This window comes from Ambystoma mexicanum, chromosome 3p, assembly GCF_040938575.1.
Source record: "Ambystoma mexicanum isolate Mex_15411 chromosome 3p, UKY_AmexF1_1, whole genome shotgun sequence".
Classification (NCBI taxonomy): Eukaryota; Metazoa; Chordata; class Amphibia; order Caudata; family Ambystomatidae; genus Ambystoma; species Ambystoma mexicanum.
In genome coordinates, this window is record NC_090925.1 from 187,101,428 (window position 1) to 187,119,446 (window position 18,019).

General features: G+C 52.7%; 1 protein-coding gene across 3 annotated transcripts in view; it reads left to right on the top strand.

The window, feature by feature from the left end:
- Positions 1-5,916: 5,916 nt before the first annotated feature.
- LOC138580225 (C3a anaphylatoxin chemotactic receptor-like) overlaps positions 5,917-18,019 on the top strand; it is a 146,062-nt gene continuing 133,959 nt past the window's right edge. The window contains exon 1 of one of the 3 annotated variants that reach the window (XM_069650590.1): positions 5,917-6,354. In XM_069650590.1, coding sequence (XP_069506691.1) covers positions 6,226-6,354 — 129 coding nt within the window. In that variant the 5' untranslated portion in view covers positions 5,917-6,225. The remainder of the gene's footprint in view (positions 6,355-18,019) is intronic. The other 2 variants (XM_069650591.1, XM_069650592.1) reach the window with 2 other exon arrangements.

Here is an 18,019-nt window from a genome sequence, read left to right on the forward strand (position 1 = left end):
AGGTAAGTGCAAGCTGGCCAACTTGATTCATGTGCCATCTTGCTAGGATGTGTGGGTGGAGACCAGATTGCTGTATTTAAAAACTGAAAGTGTCAAAGGTTAGAAGGTTTGAAAGTGGTGCAGTCCTCAATGTTGCATGGGGAAGCGCTCAAGCCAGTGCTCCCACTTCCAACATTGCTGCAAAGGAAACATTATGAGATAACTGGCAGGAGGAGTTTCTCAGGAGAAGTTGTCAGTTGAAAGTTGGTGAGCAAGTGCCTCATTAAGAGGGAGAATGAAACCCTGCAGTCCCTCCAGAGATAGATCCCTCCCAGGAATCCTTAAATTGAGGTCCCAGCAGCGTACCGTCCACCCCCCCCTGCAGCTAATCTCGCAGGCTACCTGTCCAGATCCATTACTGGGCCTTCAGAACCTTTGCACTGTGCGGCATCAGGAGTCCAGCTGCTGGGTCCCTCGTGAAGATGTGGGAGAAAACGACACCACACAACGATATTCTTTGAGTTGACACTTGAGCAGCAGAGTCGCGCTACTGTGTACGTGGTGTAGCGCACTGAAGCCCAGAGACCCCTGCGTGCGTGTCCGTTCACTCCCATGAAGCAAGCAGAGGTCTCCTGGTAAGCGATGTCGGTGATCTAAGGAGATTTCGTACTAGTTCGAGGCCCCTTGGTCCAGAGAACCTGGGGGCCAAAGTGCATAGGATCAACTGTGCAATCCGTGACACCAAATAAGGTGATACTTATTATGCCTCCAACTATTCTGAATTGGGCGCCATCCATTGCATTGCTAGCAGACAAACATTATCCCTGCCCTCTGCAGCTGTGAGCCCACGTTGGTTTTGGGAAGAGACCACGTTCCCTTATTACATGAACCTAGTTTTCTCCATTATAGCGTGGAGCAAGACTGTCTTCCATGGCATGAGGATACAGCCCATGACACCCATGGCCTTCTTTAAGACTCTAAAAAGAGCTATGGGAGTTGTGGTCCTGGGAAAGGGCTGCTGAAAGTGAACCTGTGATTTACTTCAGAGTTCAACCAAGCTGTGCATGCTCCTGGAAAGGCCTGGAAACTACACTCTTCAGGCAATGTGGTCAATTTCTATCACTGCATGCCTCACTGGGGTTCGCATCACCTCCTACACACGATTGCGACATTGTTTGAGTCTTTGAGGTCTAAGGGGTAACTAACTAATGTGTAACAAAACACGCATAAGCCATGTTATGCGGTATGTGTTAGTATGCACTCCAGGCGGTTTCACTGATTCTAACAAGCAGCGAGGGCGCCCTGGCTGAAACGTATGCTGTCTGCCACCCTCTGGCGTTTCCTGCATGCGACCTTGCGCAATATTTATAATGTTGTATAACCCCTTATGACCAGCTGTGGTCGTGTCATGGGTGTGGCTTAACATCAGGCTTCGTAATGATGTAAGTACCAACCACTGGTCACATCCAGATATGGATCTCCGTACCAACAAACCGTATTGGATTCTGAACATTTTGGAAAACCTCATCAACACCTGGGGAAGCGGAAGGTCTTGAGGAGTTTCTGGAACTTAAGATGATCAGGCTCAAGATGGAGGGCGGCAGGGAGGCTATTCCAGAGGGAGGCACCTGCTGAGGACAAGGATCTCCCTCCAAGTTTCTGCTTGGAGAACCGGCTCACTCGCAGAAAGTTGAAGGCAGATGAGCAGAGGGCTCGTGAGGGACAGTATTTAGGTAGGCAGCATTGCAGGTAGGAAGGTCATAGGCCCCAGAAAGCCTTGTGAGCAATGCAGACGGTCTTGAACTTGATCCTTGCAGCCACAGGGAGCCAGTGAAGGGACTTCTGCACTGGATAGATGTGGTCAGTGGGCTTTAGGCCAAGGATAAGTTTTGCGCTTCTGTTCTGGATGAGTTGTAGAGGGCTCAGGGCAGGAGAGGGGAGGTTGAGGAAGCTGCAATAGTCCAGCCTGGAGAGAACCAGGGCTCTGGAGACAGTGAGCCACTGGTGGAAAGTGAGAAAAGTCAGAGTCCCTCTCAGGAGGTGTAGCTCATAGACTTTTTAGAGATGTCCGAAATGAGAGAGGAGAAGGAGAGAGAGGAGTCGAAAATTAGTCAAAGGTTTCTTGCCTTCCAGGTGGGTGTGGCCGCAGGGCCAAGGGAGACCAGCCACACTGAAAGTGGGAAAGTGTGAACAGGGGTCCCAATGCGAATGATCTCAGTCTTACTGGCATTGGGCCAGAGGTCGTTTGCAGCACACCATGACTGAATAGCAGACAGACAGTCAGATATGAGCTAGGAGGAGGAGGCATCTGAGGGTAGCCTGAAAGATAGTTGCGTATCATCTGTGTAACAATGGAAGTTAGAGGTGAAAGTGGCAATCACTCGCACCAGGGCAGCCATATAGATGTTGAAGAACCAGGGGGATAGGTTAAATCCTTGGAAAACGCCAGAGGTTGGAAGGGCTATAGTCGAGAGAAAGGCTTCAAGTTCCACCTGGGATGTGCAGTCAGAGAGAAAGGAGGTTAACAATGCCAGAGCCTGACCTGTGATTCCCAAGGTGTCACAGAGATGTGTGATCAGGATGTTGTGGTTAACCGTGTCAAAGGCAGAAGAGAGGTCAAGGAGAATGAGGACAGAGGGCGTGTTAGTAATAAGATTTGAGAGCAGGTCTTCACAGATTTTCAGAAGAGCATTTCCATGCCTCTGGATGCCCTAAAACCAGACTGGTGGTCATTGAAGCCACCAATATATTCGGTGTGGAGGGTCAGCTGAGAGATAGCCAACTTCTCCAAGAGTTTGCTCTGGAAAGGAGTTATGGTGATAGGGCTGTAGTTTGCCAGAATAGAGCGTCAGCAGAGGGTTTTTTGAGCAGAGCGTGCACAAGGGAGGCTGGGGCGAGGGAGTGAATATTGGATTTAATGGTTTTAGAGGGGCAGGGGTCCACCTCTTTGGATGAAGCCTTCATAGATCAGACTTGTCTGGTGACCTCATCAGGTGTGACTGGTGAGAGAGAAGAGAGGGTAAGTGGATAAGGGGGCCAAGGGAGGCTCCGGTGTTGGTGTGTGCTGTGGTGTCACAGAGAGAGTGCAAAGGATGTGTTGGGTTTTTGTGGTGAAGTGTGCAGCCAGGGCCGAGCAAACGTCCTGGGTGGGTGTGACAGAGGAAGAGGCTGCTGCAGGATTGGCCAGTTCCTTGCATACTTTGAAAAGTTTGGCTGTGTTGTTTGATGCCGCAGATTTGCAGGCTTAAATAAATACTATTTTCTTGGAGTGGATGCAGAGTCGATATTGCGTTTGAAGGAGGCGGCAGGCCACTTTGTCAGATGGGCCGCCCGACGCATTCCATTACACTTGTTTAAGGGCTGCCAGGTCGGAGTCGTACCAAGAGATACACCTTTTGGAAGGCTTCCATCAGACCCTCATGACAGGGGCGTAAGTGTCAAGAGTGTTGCAGATAGATTGAGGTTAGCGAGGGCTGTGTCAGGGTGGGAGTCAGCCACAGGAATGGGTGGAGGAGAGTAGGTGGAGGCAAAGGCAACCACTGTGACTTTCTTCATGGGTCTGGTGACTTTGAAGCCGAGTGGCCGTGCCGGGTGTGTTGCTGCAAGAGGAGAGGAGAGCTTCAGGTGCGTTGAGAGAAGAGAGTGATCAGTCCAAGAAAGGGGGTTAGTGAGAGTGATAGAGAGAGGGGTGTCAGTAGAGATGAGAGCATCCAAGGTGTGGCCCATATTGTGCGTGGAGCCAGAGGGTAGAATAGAAAGGGAGAGAGAGCTGCATAGGTTGCGGAAAGGTCCTGAGCAGTCAGTAGAGTCCAGATGGATGTTGAGATCACCCATCAGGAGGAGATGAGAGGAGGAGAGTAGGAAGGAGGCCAGGTCAGCCCATTTACGAGAGGAAGAGAGTGGACTGTCTTGGTGACTGATAGAAGGTCGCCATATGGAGAGAAGATTTAGGAGAGTGAGAGCCTGCAGACTAGGCACTCGAAGGAGGAGTAGGCTTGAGTGGGGATGATGGACACAGGTATCCATTCTGGGAAGATCAGCACCACTCCCCCTGCTGTCTTCTTTGGCCTGGGTGCAGAGTGGATTTTGTAGCCTTCGGGGAAGAGTGTGTGAAAGCTAGTGATAGAGATATTCTTGAGCCACGTCTCCACGATGGCGAGAACATCAAGTTCGATGAGTTCAAGGAGGTTGCAGACATCAGACGAGCGTTTGACAATGGAGCGAGTGTTGAGCGTGGCAATGTGGAGCAGCTTGCCATCTTAGAGGGTCTTCTGCGGGGGGCACAGGGAACTATGGTTCCCCCCACGGGGTGGCAGGATGGCCACAGGGATAGTGCAGGAAGAAGGAGGAGCCAACGCAGACAAGGGTGCCAGGACAGTGTGGCAAGGTAACGATGCCAATGGAGAGGAGGGTGGCACAGTAGGCAAGGGAGACTATGCAGAGGCGGAGGAAGGTACAGTAGGCAAAGGTGCCTGTGCAAAGGCGGAGGAAGGCACAGTAGGCAAGGGAGCCTGTGCAGAGGTGGAGAAAGGCACAGTAGGCAAGGGAGCCTGTGCGGAGGCAGAGGAAGGCACAGTAGGCAAGGGAGCCGGTGCTGAGGAGGAGGGAGGCACAGATGGAAGGGGAGCATCGCTGGAGTGAGAGGTGAGGTTAGTTTATTGCTGACAAACGCAATCTGTCCCTTGGCTTTATTTCTTAAATGTCAGGCATCATTCCTCCTGTTTATTTTCCAAATGCGCAGTGTTTTCATATGTATCTTTTCTTTCCACGTGCACTGCTGCAGTTTTACATCTGTCAAAGGTGCCTTTTTTCCAGTTTACACAGAGTCAGCAGCTACCGCACACATGTTTCATTTTGTTTGCCTCCATTGGACATGGTTACAATAATACATTTCTAAGGCACACTATCCTTCAACTCGGTGGCTTTGGGTTTTACTAAACTTGAAATCAGCCCATTTTTGTTCATTCACCAGGTCTTATATTGGAAACCAATGTTTTGAACTGGCCTGCATTTTCCAATGGGTGTTACACAAGCCAGCTTCGCTCTCATAGTAGGGGCCTAACATGGCCTCCCTATCTCTGACATTTTGGGGCTGTCTTTTCACCCTACAAGGGCCGCTATCACAGGCTCTGTAATATATATTCAGAGAAAAAACTTTGTTAATGGGACGTTTTGGTTAAGTTTCACTAATAAAAACGTATCAAATTCAGTGAAAAAACATGGTTAAATGGACATTATGGTTACAAGTAAAATCGAAAAACCCAAGAAATTCGCCAGCTATGGTAAGCTAAGCAACCATAACTCGCACCACCGCTAACAGTAACACCTAGGACATCACAAATGAAATCATCGATGACATCACTGATGACAAAACAAGTCTGGGGTGGTTGTTTGTGTTCAATGACAGTATTTATTTTAAGCTGAGGACTTAATGTGCTTATACTACACTGATAGCATGATACACATACTGTGCATGTAGAGCTTGACCGTGTGCTGTATTCTGAAGTTCTTTTCCCAAGGGTTTGCCCTGAGGACATAATGCACATACATAGAACAAGAAGCAGGTCCCACGCAGAAAATAATTTCTCAATAATGTGATATGCTTTGACTTATCACTGTACTACCTAAACATACCAACTTAAGAATACTTTAGCTCTATGAGTCATACTGCATTCATTGTTTCTCTTTATGTATTATTTGATTGCTGTATTCAAAAAAGACTTCACTCAAAAGTTTACTTTTCAGCAAGCACCATTTATGTAACATGGAGTAGCTGAGGCTACTAATCACCTTTCATTTGCTGTAAATGACACTGTAAGCGTTAGACCTTCCATTAAAGCAGTACTTTCTGCCTCTGCGGTTACGCCCTTCCCCCATTACCCATTTGAGGAAGTAGGAGGATGATCGTTTCAAAATGCTGATTTGCATCGAGTTTAGGATGCCACAGCGCACCCGAAAATATTAGTGAGCATCTCCGCCAAAGGAAAGTCTTAAGGCATCGTGCTTCTCTTCGCAGCTGCTCCTTGCCCATGTCTCATCTGAGCTGTGCACCCATCTCCTGACTGCCAGGACCTGCGCTATCCTTGCATTCCTCGGCAGCTCTGGACCCAGAACCATCTGAGATAGCCAGAAGTCCATCACCTTCGCCTGCCTGGTTAGCACCTGAGCCTTCCATACATCCATTCATCCCGCCTGCGCCAGGTCCTGAAGTCCTGAGCCTCTGACCATAGAGGCATGTTCTGATGCATGTCGCGATCACTTTGCGTAAATAGCAAGGACCTGGGATTCCAATCTCCGAAGGATCATCCAGTGTCGATCCAGGCCACTGCAACTACTTGTCAACAGAAGCATCTCATGCAAGAGCAGGTATTTCTTGTATGTCTCCTCAACTATTCATTGATCCATCCCTCTTTCCATACTCTCCATTCATTGATCCATCCATCTTTCCATACTCTCCATTCATTGATCCATCCCTCTTTCCATACTCTCCATTCATTGATCCATCCCTCTTTCCATACTCTCCATTCATTCATTCAACCCTCTCTGGACTCCTCTGACGTCTTCCCTATATCTATCCATTCATCCACACATCCACCCATCTACCTGCATGCCCATCCACTCATCCATCCTTAAGCCTTACCCACCAATCCATTCATCCATCTAAACATCCATCCTCCCAAACATCATCTATCAACAGGTGCAAAGTGCCCGCTGGCACCACAAAGAGACCCAAAGGTCCTGCTGGCACTTCATACAGAACCCCACCACAAGCACGTGCCAGACACAACAAACACACAGTGTGCACCAGGCATGGCCCAAGTACCTTACCTGTGGGCACTGCACTCAACGAAATGTTGCTGCCGAAGTTGCTGATATTTCACATGAGGTCGATGGGTGCAAAGTGGAGTGTGCGCCTCTAAGGCATACCGTAACCCTGCTATTTGCCCTTTTAAAATTGTGTTCATAGCAGACTCGGTGGTCTCCCATATGGGATAAGGTCACCAAGATGATATGCAAAATCCAACATTTCTGGCCATCCTTAACCTATCAAACTGGTTCTCTTTCAAAAACCAATCAAAGGCTGTTTAGCTCCCATCCAGGTCCGTGGACCAATCCGCGGACTCAAAACATATTGGGGGTCATTACAAGTTTGGTGTTAGTTTGGTGGTTATTCTGTTGAACTACAGCCAAACAGAATTGCTTTTACTGCCAATTGGTCCACCGGATTACAAGTGATGGTAGGCACTGTGAGTCCCCATTTTTTGCTGTCCATAGGACCCCGTGGGGGTTTTGGCAGAATTACCACCAGTAATCTGCTGATATTGCTGATTCTTTGGCGGTAAGGCGGCAGATTTACCTCCAGCCCTTTGCTGGAGGACAATCTTCCACCTCACCACCAAACCTGTGGTGTGGCACCACCACATTAGCACTGTTTGTTACCACAGCACCATAATGGGAATTACCCCAATGATCAGGTTCCTCATTAGCAACATATGTCTCTGAGGACTGTCTGCAAGCCCAAAATATCCCTACATCGGCTGTGCCTGTTTTGTTTAATATAAAACGCTCAATGGATTCTCACCAGACCACGCGACGGGCGTGAGTTAGACCAGGACCCTGTTCTCACGCGTGACAGGGGCATGAGTTAGACCAGAACCTCGCTTCTTGCGCGTGACGGGCGTGAATTAGACCAGGCCCCCGCTTCTTGTGCATGAAAGGGGCGTGAGTTAGACCGGGCATCCCCTTCTTGCGCGTGACAGGTGTGTGAGTTAGACCAGAACCTCACTTCTTGCGCATGACGGGCGTGAGTTAGACCAGGCCCCCGCTTTTTGCGCTTGACGGTCGTGAGTTAGACTTGGTGCCTGCTTCTTGTGCATGACTGGTGTGAATTAGACCAGGCCCCCGCTTCTTGTGCGTGACAGTGGTGGGTGTGAGACCAGGCCCCCGCTTCTTGCACGTGATGGGCGTGAGTTAGACCAGGCCCGCTTCTTGCGCGTGATGGGCGTGAGTTAGACCAGGCCCCTGCTTCTTGCACGTGATGGGTGTGAGTTAGATCAGGCCCCCGCTTCTGGCACATGACAGGGGCGTCAGTTAGACCAGGCCCCCGCTTCTTGCACGTAACGGGCGTGAGTTAGTCTAGGCCCATGCTTCTTGCGTGTGACAGGCGTGAGTTAGACCAGGCCCTGCTGGCCCTGCTTCTTGCGTGTGATGGGCGTGAGTTAGACCAGGCCCCCGCTTCTTGCACGTGATGGGCGTGAGTTAGACCAGGCCCCGCTTCTTGCGCGTGACAGGGGTGTGAGTTAGGCCAGAACCTCACTTATTGCGCATGACGGGCGAGAGTTAGACCAGGCCCCCGCATTTTGCGCTTGACGGTCGTGAGTTAGATCTGCCGCCTGCTTCTTGTGCATGACTGGTGTGAGTTAGACCAGACCCCCGCTTCTTGTGCGTGACAGTGGTGGGTGTGAGACCAGGCCCCCACTTCTTGCATGTGATGGGCGTGAGTTAGACCAGGCCCCCGCTTCTTGCACATGACTGGCGTGAGTTAGACCAAGCCCCAGCTTCTGGCACATGACAGGGGCGTGAGTTAGACCAGGCCCCTGCTTCTTGCACGTGACGGGCATGAGTTAGTCAAAGCCCACGCTTCTTGCACGTGACAGGCGTGAGTTAGACCAGGCCCTGCTTCTTGCGCATGATGGGCGTGAGTTAGACCAGGCCCCTGCTTCTTGTACGTGACGGGCGTGAGTTAGACAAGGCTCCCGCTTTTTGCACGTGAAAGGGGCGTGAGTTAGACCAGGCCTCCGCTTCTTGCGCGTGACAGGGGTGTGAGTTAGACCAGAACCTCACTTCTTGGGCATGACGGGCGTGAGTTAAACCAGGCCCCCGCTTTTTTGCGCTTGACGGTTGTGAGTTAGACCTGGCGCCTGCTTCTTGTGCATGACTGGTGTGAGTTAGACCAGGCCCCCGCTTCTTGTGCATGACAGTGGCGGGTGTGAGACCAGGCCCCCGCTTCTTGCATGTGACAGGCGTGATTTAGACCAGGCCCTGCTTCTTGCGCGTGATGGGTGTGAGTTAGACCAGGCCCCTGCTTCTTGCACGTGATGGGCGTGAGTTAGACCAGGCCCCCGCTTCTTGCACATGACAGGGGCGTGAGTTAGACCAGGCCCCCACTTCTTGCACGTGACGGGCGTGACTTAGTCTAGGCCCACGCTTCTTGCACCTGACGGGCGTGAGTTAGACCAGGCACTGCTTCGTGCGCGTGATGGGTGTGAGTTAGACCAGGCCCCCACTTCTTGCACATGACAGGGGCGTGTGTTAGACCAGGCCCTGCTTCTTGTGCGTGATGGGCGTGAGTTAGACCAAGCCCCCACTTCTTGCACGTGACGGGCATGAGTTAGACCAGGCCCCCACTTCTTGCGCACGACAGGCGCGAGTTAGACCAGGCCCCTGCTTCTTGCACGTGACGGGCGTGAGGTAGTCCAGGCCCACGCTTCTTGCGCGTGACAGGTGTGAGTTAGGCCAGGTCCCCACTTCTTGTGCATGACAGGCATGAGTTAGACCAGGCACACGCTTCTTGCACGTGACGGGCGTGATTTAGGCCACGCCCACGCTTCTTGTGCATGACGGGCGTGAGTTAGACCAGGCCCCGCTTCTTGCACGTGACGGGTGTGAGTAAGGCCAGGTCCCTGCTTCTTGTATGTGACAGGCATGAGTTAGACCAGGCCCCCGCTTCTTGCACGTGATGGGCGTGAGTTAGACCAGGACCCGCTTCTTGCGCATGACGGGCATGAGTTAGGCCAGGCACAGGCTTCTTGCACGTGACGGGTGTGAGTTAGGCCAGACCCACGCTTCTTGTGCGTGACGGGCATAAGTTAGGCTAGGCCCCCACTTCTTGCATGTGACGGGCATGAGTTAGACCAGAACCTCGCTTCTTGCATGTGACAGGGGCGTGAGTTAGACCAGAACCTTGCTTCTTGCACATAAAAGGGGCGTGAGTTAGACCAGGCGCCCACTTCTTGCACATGACGGGCATGAGTTAGGCCAGGCCCACGCTTCTTGCACATGACAGGCATGAGTTAGACCAGGCTCCCACTTGTTGCGCGTGACGGCAATGAGTTAGACCAGGCACCGGCTTCTTGTGCATGACGGGCATGAGTTAGACCAGGCCCCCGATTTTTGCGCGTGACAGGCATGAGTTAGACCACAACCTCGCTTCTTGCATGTGACAGGGGCATGAGTTAGACCAGAACCTCGCTTCTTGCACGTGAAAGGGGTGTGAATTAGACCAGGCACCCGCTTCTTGCACGTGACGGGCGTGAGTTATGCCAGGCCCACGCTTCTTGCGCATGTCGGGCGTGAGTTAGACCAGGCGCCCGCTTCTTGCACGTGACGGGCAAGAGTTAGACCAGGCGCTGGCTTCTTGCGCATGACAGGTGTGAGTTAGGCCAGGTCCACGCTTCTTGCGCATGACAGGGGCGTGAGTTAGACCAGGACCTCACTTCTTGTGTGTGATAGGGGCGTGAGTTAGACCAGAACCTCGCTTCTTGTGAGTGACAAGTTGTGAGTTAGACCAGGCCCCTGCTTCTTGCACGTGACAGGGGCGTGAGTTAGACCAGGAGCTCGCTTCTTGCGCGTGATGGGCGTGAGTTAGACTAGGCCCCGCTTCTTGCACGTGACGGGCGTGAGAGAGATCAGGCCCTTGCTTCTTGCATTTGTTAGGGGCGTAGGTTAGACCAGTGCCTGCTTCTTGCACATGATGGGTGTGAGTTAGACCAGGACCCCGCTTCATGCGCGTGATGGGCGTGAGTGAGACCAGGCCACGCTTCTTGCATGTGATGGGCATGAGTTAAACCAGGCCCCCGCTTCTGGCACATGACAGGGGCATGAGTTAGGCCAGGCCCACGCTTCTTGTGCATGACGGGCGTGGGTTAGACCAGGCCGCGGTACTTGCTCGTGACAGTTGTGTGAGTTAGACCAGAACCTCGCTTCTTACGTGTGACAGGGATGTGAGTTAGACCAGAACCTCGCTTCTTGTGCCTGAAAGGGGCGTGAGTTAGACCAGGACCCGCTTCTTGCACGTGACGGGCATGCGTTAGTCCAGGCCCACGCTTCTTGTGCATGACGGGCGTGGGTTAGACCAGGCCGCGGTACTTGCTCGTGACAGTTGTGTGAGTTAGACCAGAACCTCGCTTCTTACGTGTGACAGGGATGTGAGTTAGACCAGAACCTCGCTTCTTGTGCCTGAAAGGGGCGTGAGTTAGACCAGGACCCGCTTCTTGCACGTGACGGGCATGCGTTAGTCCAGGCCCACGCTTCTTGCGCGTGACGGGTGTGAGTTAGGCCAGGTCCCTGCTTCTTGTACGTGACAGGCATGAGTTAGACCAGGCCCCCGCTTCTTGCGCGTGATGGGCGTGAGTTAGACCAGGACCCCGCTTCTTGCGCGTGACGGGCATGAGTTAGGCCAGACACAGGCTTCTTGCACGTGACGGGTGTGAGTTAGGCCAGGCCCACGCTTCTTGTGCGTGACGGGCATAAGTTAGGCTAGGCCCCCACTTCTTGCATGTGACGGGCATGAGTTAGACCAGAACCTCGCTTCTTGCACGTGACAGGGGCGTGAGTTAGACCAGAACCTCGCTTCTTGCACATAAAAGGGGCGTGAGTTAGACCAGGCGCCAACTTCTTGCACATGACGGGCGTGAGTTAGGCCAGGCCCACGCTTCTTGCACATGACGGGCGTGAGTTAGACCAGGCTCCCACTTGTTGCGCGTGACAGCAATGAGTTAGACCAGGCACCGGCTTCTTGTGCATGACGGGCATGAGTTAGACCAGGCCCCCGATTTTTGCACGTGACGGGCATGAGTTAGACCACAACCTCGCTTCTTGCATGTGACAGGGGTGTGAGTTAGACCAGAACCTCGCTTCTTGCACGTGAAAGGGGTGTGAATTAGACCAGGCACCCGCTTCTTGCACGTGACGGGCGTGAGTCAGGCCAGGCCCACGCTTCTTGCGCATGTCGGGCGTGAGTTAGACCAGGCGCCCGCTTCTTGCACGTGACAGGCAAGAGTTAGACCAGGCGCTGGCTTCTTGCGCATGACAGGTGTGAGTTAGGCCAGGCCCACGCTTCTTGCGCGTGACAGGGGCGTGAGTTAGACCAGGACCTCGCTTCTTGTGTGTGATAGGGGCGTGAGTTAGACCAGAACCTCGCTTCTTGTGAGTGACAAGTTGTGAGTTAGACCAGGCCCCTGCTTCTTGCACGTGACAGGGGCGTGAGTTAGACCAGGAGCTCGCTTCTTGCGTGTGATGGGCGTGAGTTAGACTAGGCCCGCGCTTCTTGCACGTGACGGGCGTGAGAGAGATCAGGCCCCTGTTTCTTGCATTTGATAGGAGAGTGAGTTAGACCAGGGCCTGCTTCTTGCACGTGAAAGGTGTGAGTTAGACCAGGACCCCGCTTCATGCGCGTGATGGGCGTAAGTGAGACCAGGCCACACTTCTTGCATGTGATGGGCATGAGTTAGACCAGGCCCCCGCTTCTGGCACATGACAGGGGCGTGAGTTAGACCAGGCCCCCGCTTCTTGCACGTGACAGGCATGAGTTAGACAGGCCCTGCTTCATGCACATGATGGGCGTGAGTTAGACCAGGCCCCTGCTTCTTGCACGTGACAGGCGTGAGTTAGACCAGGCCCCCGCTTCTTGCACGTGAAAGGGGCGTGAGTTCGACCAGGCCTCCGCTTCTTGCACGTGACATGGGTGTGAGTTAGACTAGAACCTCACTTCTTGGGCGTGACGGGCGTGAGTTAAACCAGGCCCCCGCTTTTTGTGCTTGACGGTCGTGAGTTAGACCTGGCGCCTGCTCTTGTGCATGACTGGTGTGAGTTAGACCAGGCCCCGCTTCTTGTGCGTTACAGTGGTGGGTGTGAGACCAGGCCCCCGCTTCTTGCGCGTGACGGGCGTGAGTTAGACCAGGCCCCGCTTCTTGCACGTGATGGGCGGAGTTAGACCAGGCCCCCGTTTCTTGCACGTGACAGGCGTGAGTTAGACCAGGCCCCCGCTTCTTACACATGACAGGGGCATGAGTTAGACCAGGCCCCTGCTTCTTGCACGTGACGGGTGTGAGTTAGACCAGGCCCTGTTTCTTACACGTGATGGGCGTGAGTTAGACCAGGCCCCCACTTCTTGCACATGACAGGGCCGTGTGTTAGACCAGGCCCCTGCTTCTTGCACGTGATGGGCGTGAGTTAGTCTAGGATCACGCTTCTTGCACGTGACGGGCATGAGTTAGACCAGGCCCTGCTTCTTGCGCATGATGGGCGTGAGTTAGACCAGGCCCCCGCTTCTTGCGCGTGATGGGCATGAGTTAGACCAGGCCCTCGCTTCTTGCGCATAACAGGCGTGAGTTAGACCAGGCCCCCGCTTCTTGCACATGACAGGGGCGTGAGTTAGACCAGGCCCCCGCTTCTTGCACGTGACGGGCATGAGTTAATCTAGGCCCACGCTTCTTGCGCGTGACGGGCATGAGTTAGACCAGGCCCTGCTTCTTGCGCGTGATGGGCGTGAGTTAGACCAGGCCCCCGCTTCTTGCACGTGACGGGCGTGAGTTAGACCAGGCCCCCGCTTCTTGAGCATGACAGGCGTGAGTTAGACCAGGCCCCTGTTTCTTGCACGTGATGGGCATGAGTTAGTCCAGGTTCACGCTTCTTGCGCGTGACAGGTGTGAGTTAGACCAGGTCCCCGCTTCTTGTGCGTGACAGGCATGAGTTAGACCAGGCCCCCGCTTCTTGCACGTGATGGGCGTGAGTTAGACCACGCCCTCGCTTCTTGCGCGTGACGGGCATGAGTTAGGCCAGGCCCCCGCTTCTTGCGCGTGATGTGCATGAGTTAGACAACGCCCCCGCTTCTTGCACTTGACGGGCATGAGTTAGACCAGGCCCTGCTTCTTGCGCGTGACAGGTGTGAGTTAGACCAGAACCTCGCATCTTGCACGTGATAGGGGTGTGAGTTAGACCAGAACCTCGCTTCTTGCGTGTGACAGGGACGTAAGTTAGACCAGAACCTCGCCTCTTGCGCGTGAAAGGGGCATGAGTTAGACCAAGCACCCGCTTCTTGCGCATGACGGGCGTGAGTTAGACCAGGCCCCTGCTTCTTGCACGTGACAGGCATGAGTTAGTCCAGGCCCACGCTTCTTGCGCGTGACGGGTGTGAGTTAGGCCAGGTCCCCGCTTCTTGTGCATGACAGGTGTGAGTTAGACCAGGCCCCCGCTTCTTGCCCGTGATGGGCGTGAGTTAGACCAGGCCCCCGCTTCTTGCACGTGACGGGCATGAGTTAGGCCAGGCACACGCTTCTTGCACGTGACGGGTGTGAGTTAGGCAAGGCCCACGCTTCATGTGCGTGATGGGCGTGAGTTAGGCCAGGCCCCCACTTCTTGCATGTGAGGGGCATGAGTTAGACCAGAACCTCGCTTCTTGCACGTGACACAGGCGTGAGTTAGACCAGAACCTCGCTTCTTGCACATAAAAGGGGTGTGAGTTAGACCAGGCGCCCACTTCTTGTACATGACGGGCGTGAGTTAGGCCAGGCCCACGCTTCTTGCGCATGACAGGCGTGAGTTAGACCAGGCGCCCACTTGTTGAGCGTGACGTCAATGAGTTAGCCCAGGCACCGGCTTCTTGCACGTGACGGGCATGAGTTAGGCCAGGCCCACGCTTCTTGTGCATGACGGGCATGAGTTAGACCAGGCCCCTGCTTTTTGCGCGTGACGGGCATGAGTTAGACCACAACCTCGCTTCTTGCATGTGACAGGTGCGTGATTTAGACCAGAACCTTGCTTCTTGCGCGTGACAGGGGTGTGAGTTAGACCAGAACCTTGCTTCTTGCACGTGAAAGGGGTGTGAATTAGACCAAGCACCCGCTTCTTGCGCGTGACAGGCGTGAGTAAGGCCAGGGCCACGCTTCTTGTGCATGTCGAGCGTGAGTTAGACCAGGCACCCGCTTCTTGCACGTGACAGGCAAGAGTTAGACCAGGCCCACGCTTCTTGCGCGTGACAGGGGCGTGAGTTAGACCAGGACCTCGCTTCTTGTGAGTGATAGGGGCGTGAGTTAGACCAGAACCTCGCTTCTTGCGAGTGACAGGTTGTGAGTTAGACCAGGTCCCCTCTTCTTGCATGTGACAGGGGCGTGAGTTAGACCAGGAGCTTGCTTCTTGCACGTGATGGGCGTGAGTAAGACTAGGCCCCCGCTTCTTGCACGTGTTAAGGGGTGTGAGTGAGACCAAGCCCCCGCTTCTTGCATTTGATAGGGGCGTGAGTTAGACCAAGGCCTGCTTCTTGCACGTGATGGGTGTGAGTTAGACCAGGACCCTGCTTCATGCGTGTGATGGGCGTGATTGAGACCAGGCCCCCGCTTCTTGCACGTGATGGGCGTGAGTTAGACCAGGCCCCTGCTTCTTGCACTTGACAGGAGCGTGAGTTAGACCAGGACCTCACTTCTTGCGCGTGACAGGGGCGTGAGTTAGACCAGGCCCCTGCTTCTTGTGCGTGACAGGGGCGTGAGTTAGACCAGACCCCCGCTTCTTGCGCGTGACAGGCATGAGTTAGGCCAGGCCCACGCTTCTTGCGCAGATTTGATGTAAATTCATGAATCGCCTGTTGATATAGATGAGGGCAGACATTTCCCATCAAACCTTGCGCGGGAAATGCAACGTTTGGGACCTACACATGATTTTACCCCCTCCCCTGCATTCCTCCCACCAACTCACCCCCTCGCAACCCTCCAACTCAGATAAAAGGTACAAACTTTCCATAAGAATTCAGAGTTGGGTGCATATTTCTTTTGCCAAGTTTAGTCGCGCTGCGGCAAGTTTATTAGTATCTGAAAAAGTGCTCTTCCTACGCAGAGTCCCGCTTAACCATAACTAACTAGTCGCTATCGCAAACATACTGTATATATTAATTTAAAGGGAATGGGCAATGTGTAACACATGTCGTATCATGTATATCTTGCATAAACCGCATATAGGGAACACATGACGTTTCCATATTCTGTGTCGACATGAACATGCTATGCTGTTGCAGGTTGCATGCCCCGTGATCCCTCCCTTACACCCACTGTTAGGGACACCACCGCGCCTGGCTATGGCTGCTTGTGGCACACCACAATAGTTTCATGTGTGGCCTAGACCATGTGCCTGCGACACTTTTACTCTTCACTGAAATGTTGGAAAACCACAAAAGTGGGGGGTTGCAGTTCAGCCTCCAGACGTTACACAATCGTGGTAGGCCCGGTCCGTTCCGTGAGAGTAAAGTGCACTGCACACAACACGCATCTTTGAACAGCAGGGGGCCTTGCCCTCTTGGTTGTTAATGTTAATGTTAATGTTAATGTTAAAGGACATTTGTACCGCGCACTATCACCACCGGAGTGGTCCCCTGGCGTTCTGGCGGCTCTGAAAGAGGAAGGGAGGGTGAGTTAGTGGGAGGAAGCTGGAAAAGTTCAAGAGTGCAGTGATGTGCTGTTGGCGGGTCCGTGGGCTGGGCCTGGGGTGTTTGCGGCTGGTAGTCGTCGTGTACTGTTGTGCGAGTCTCTGTGTGTTTTTTGTTTTGTTGTTGCAGTGTAGTGAAGTTTGTGCGGTTTGTTGTGCTGTAGGTTGGTGTTTGGTTTGGAGTTTGAGAGGTGTAAGCAGAGGGGGAAATTGTTAGTGGAATTGTTAGTTGGCATCTCTCTCTTGTGTTGACGTGTTGGGCTTGCGTAATCTCTTCAGATGGGGTGCGGGGGCCCCCTGCGCCTCTGTCCTGATCTGGGCCCATCCGGCATTCAAGGTCCCTTTCACATCTTGCTCTCACTTCCACCAGCCTCCCTCACAACCCCACCTGTCCTCCTTTCCCACTTATATGGCCAGTGCACCTGCCAGTGTCCACAACTCAGTTAGTGTGGTGATTGGCAATATCCAGACAATTCCACAACACTGTGGTACCTGGTAGTAACAAAGGGGTGAGTGAAGATGTTGGATGGAATTGGCTGGGGTTGTTGAGTTGGTCTAGATGGGTGTTGCCTGTGTTCCACTCTACCCGGCGTCACACGTCCAGGTGCCGTTGGTGCTCCTCAGTCGGTTCTGGGAGCTTGTCAGTGTCCTTTCTGGTTTAGTCATTCTTTTCTTTTCTGTTTCGGTTTTCAGTTTGTGTCTGTGGTGTTGAAGAGCCAGGTTTTTAGTAATTTTCTGAATTTTAGGTGATCTTTGGTGTTTCTTATTTCTTTTGGGATGTTGTTCCAGGTTTTTGCGGCTAAGTGGTAGAAGGAGGTGCCTCCAAGTTTTTTCTTAAGGTATGGTTTTAGTTCCAAGCGGATTTCGATGCCTGACCTGAGGAGTCACATTGGCTTGTAGATTGTTATTTTCTTTCATACGAATTCTGCCCCTTGTCCACAGATTGCCCTGAGCGTTATGCACATTGTTTTGAAGGTGATGCAATGTTTTACTGGGAGCCAGTGTAGTGTTTTTAGGGCAGGAGTGGTGTGGTCTCTTCTGGATAGTTTGAGGAGTAGTTTGACTGCTATATTTTGGATCCATTGTAGTTTCTTCAGGAGGTATTCTGGTATTCCGAGGTAGAGGCTGTTTGCATAGTCGATTCTTGACATGATGAGGGCGATGATAGTGAGTGAGTTGTGTGTGAAGGAGAGGTAAAGTAGGATTCTTCTTGCTGTTTGGAGGAGGAAGAAACATTTCTTGACTGTTGCATTTATTTGTGGTTCTAAGGTTAGGGTGTTGTCCATCAGGACTCCCAGATTTTTTACTACCTTAGATGGTGATGGTGCGGTTCCCATTTCCGTTGGCTACGGATGGCGGTTTCATTCTCTTGGTCTTTGATATGATCATGATTTCTGTTTTTCCTGGGTTGATTTTCATGTTGTTGGCATTCATCCAGTTGAAGACTTCTTTTAGACAGTCGATTAGGTTTGAATGATCAGCTCGGGTGTCTTTGATTTTGTAGATGATTTATCATTGGCATAGTTGTAGCATGTAATGTTGTATTTTTTGAAGATTCTCATAACTG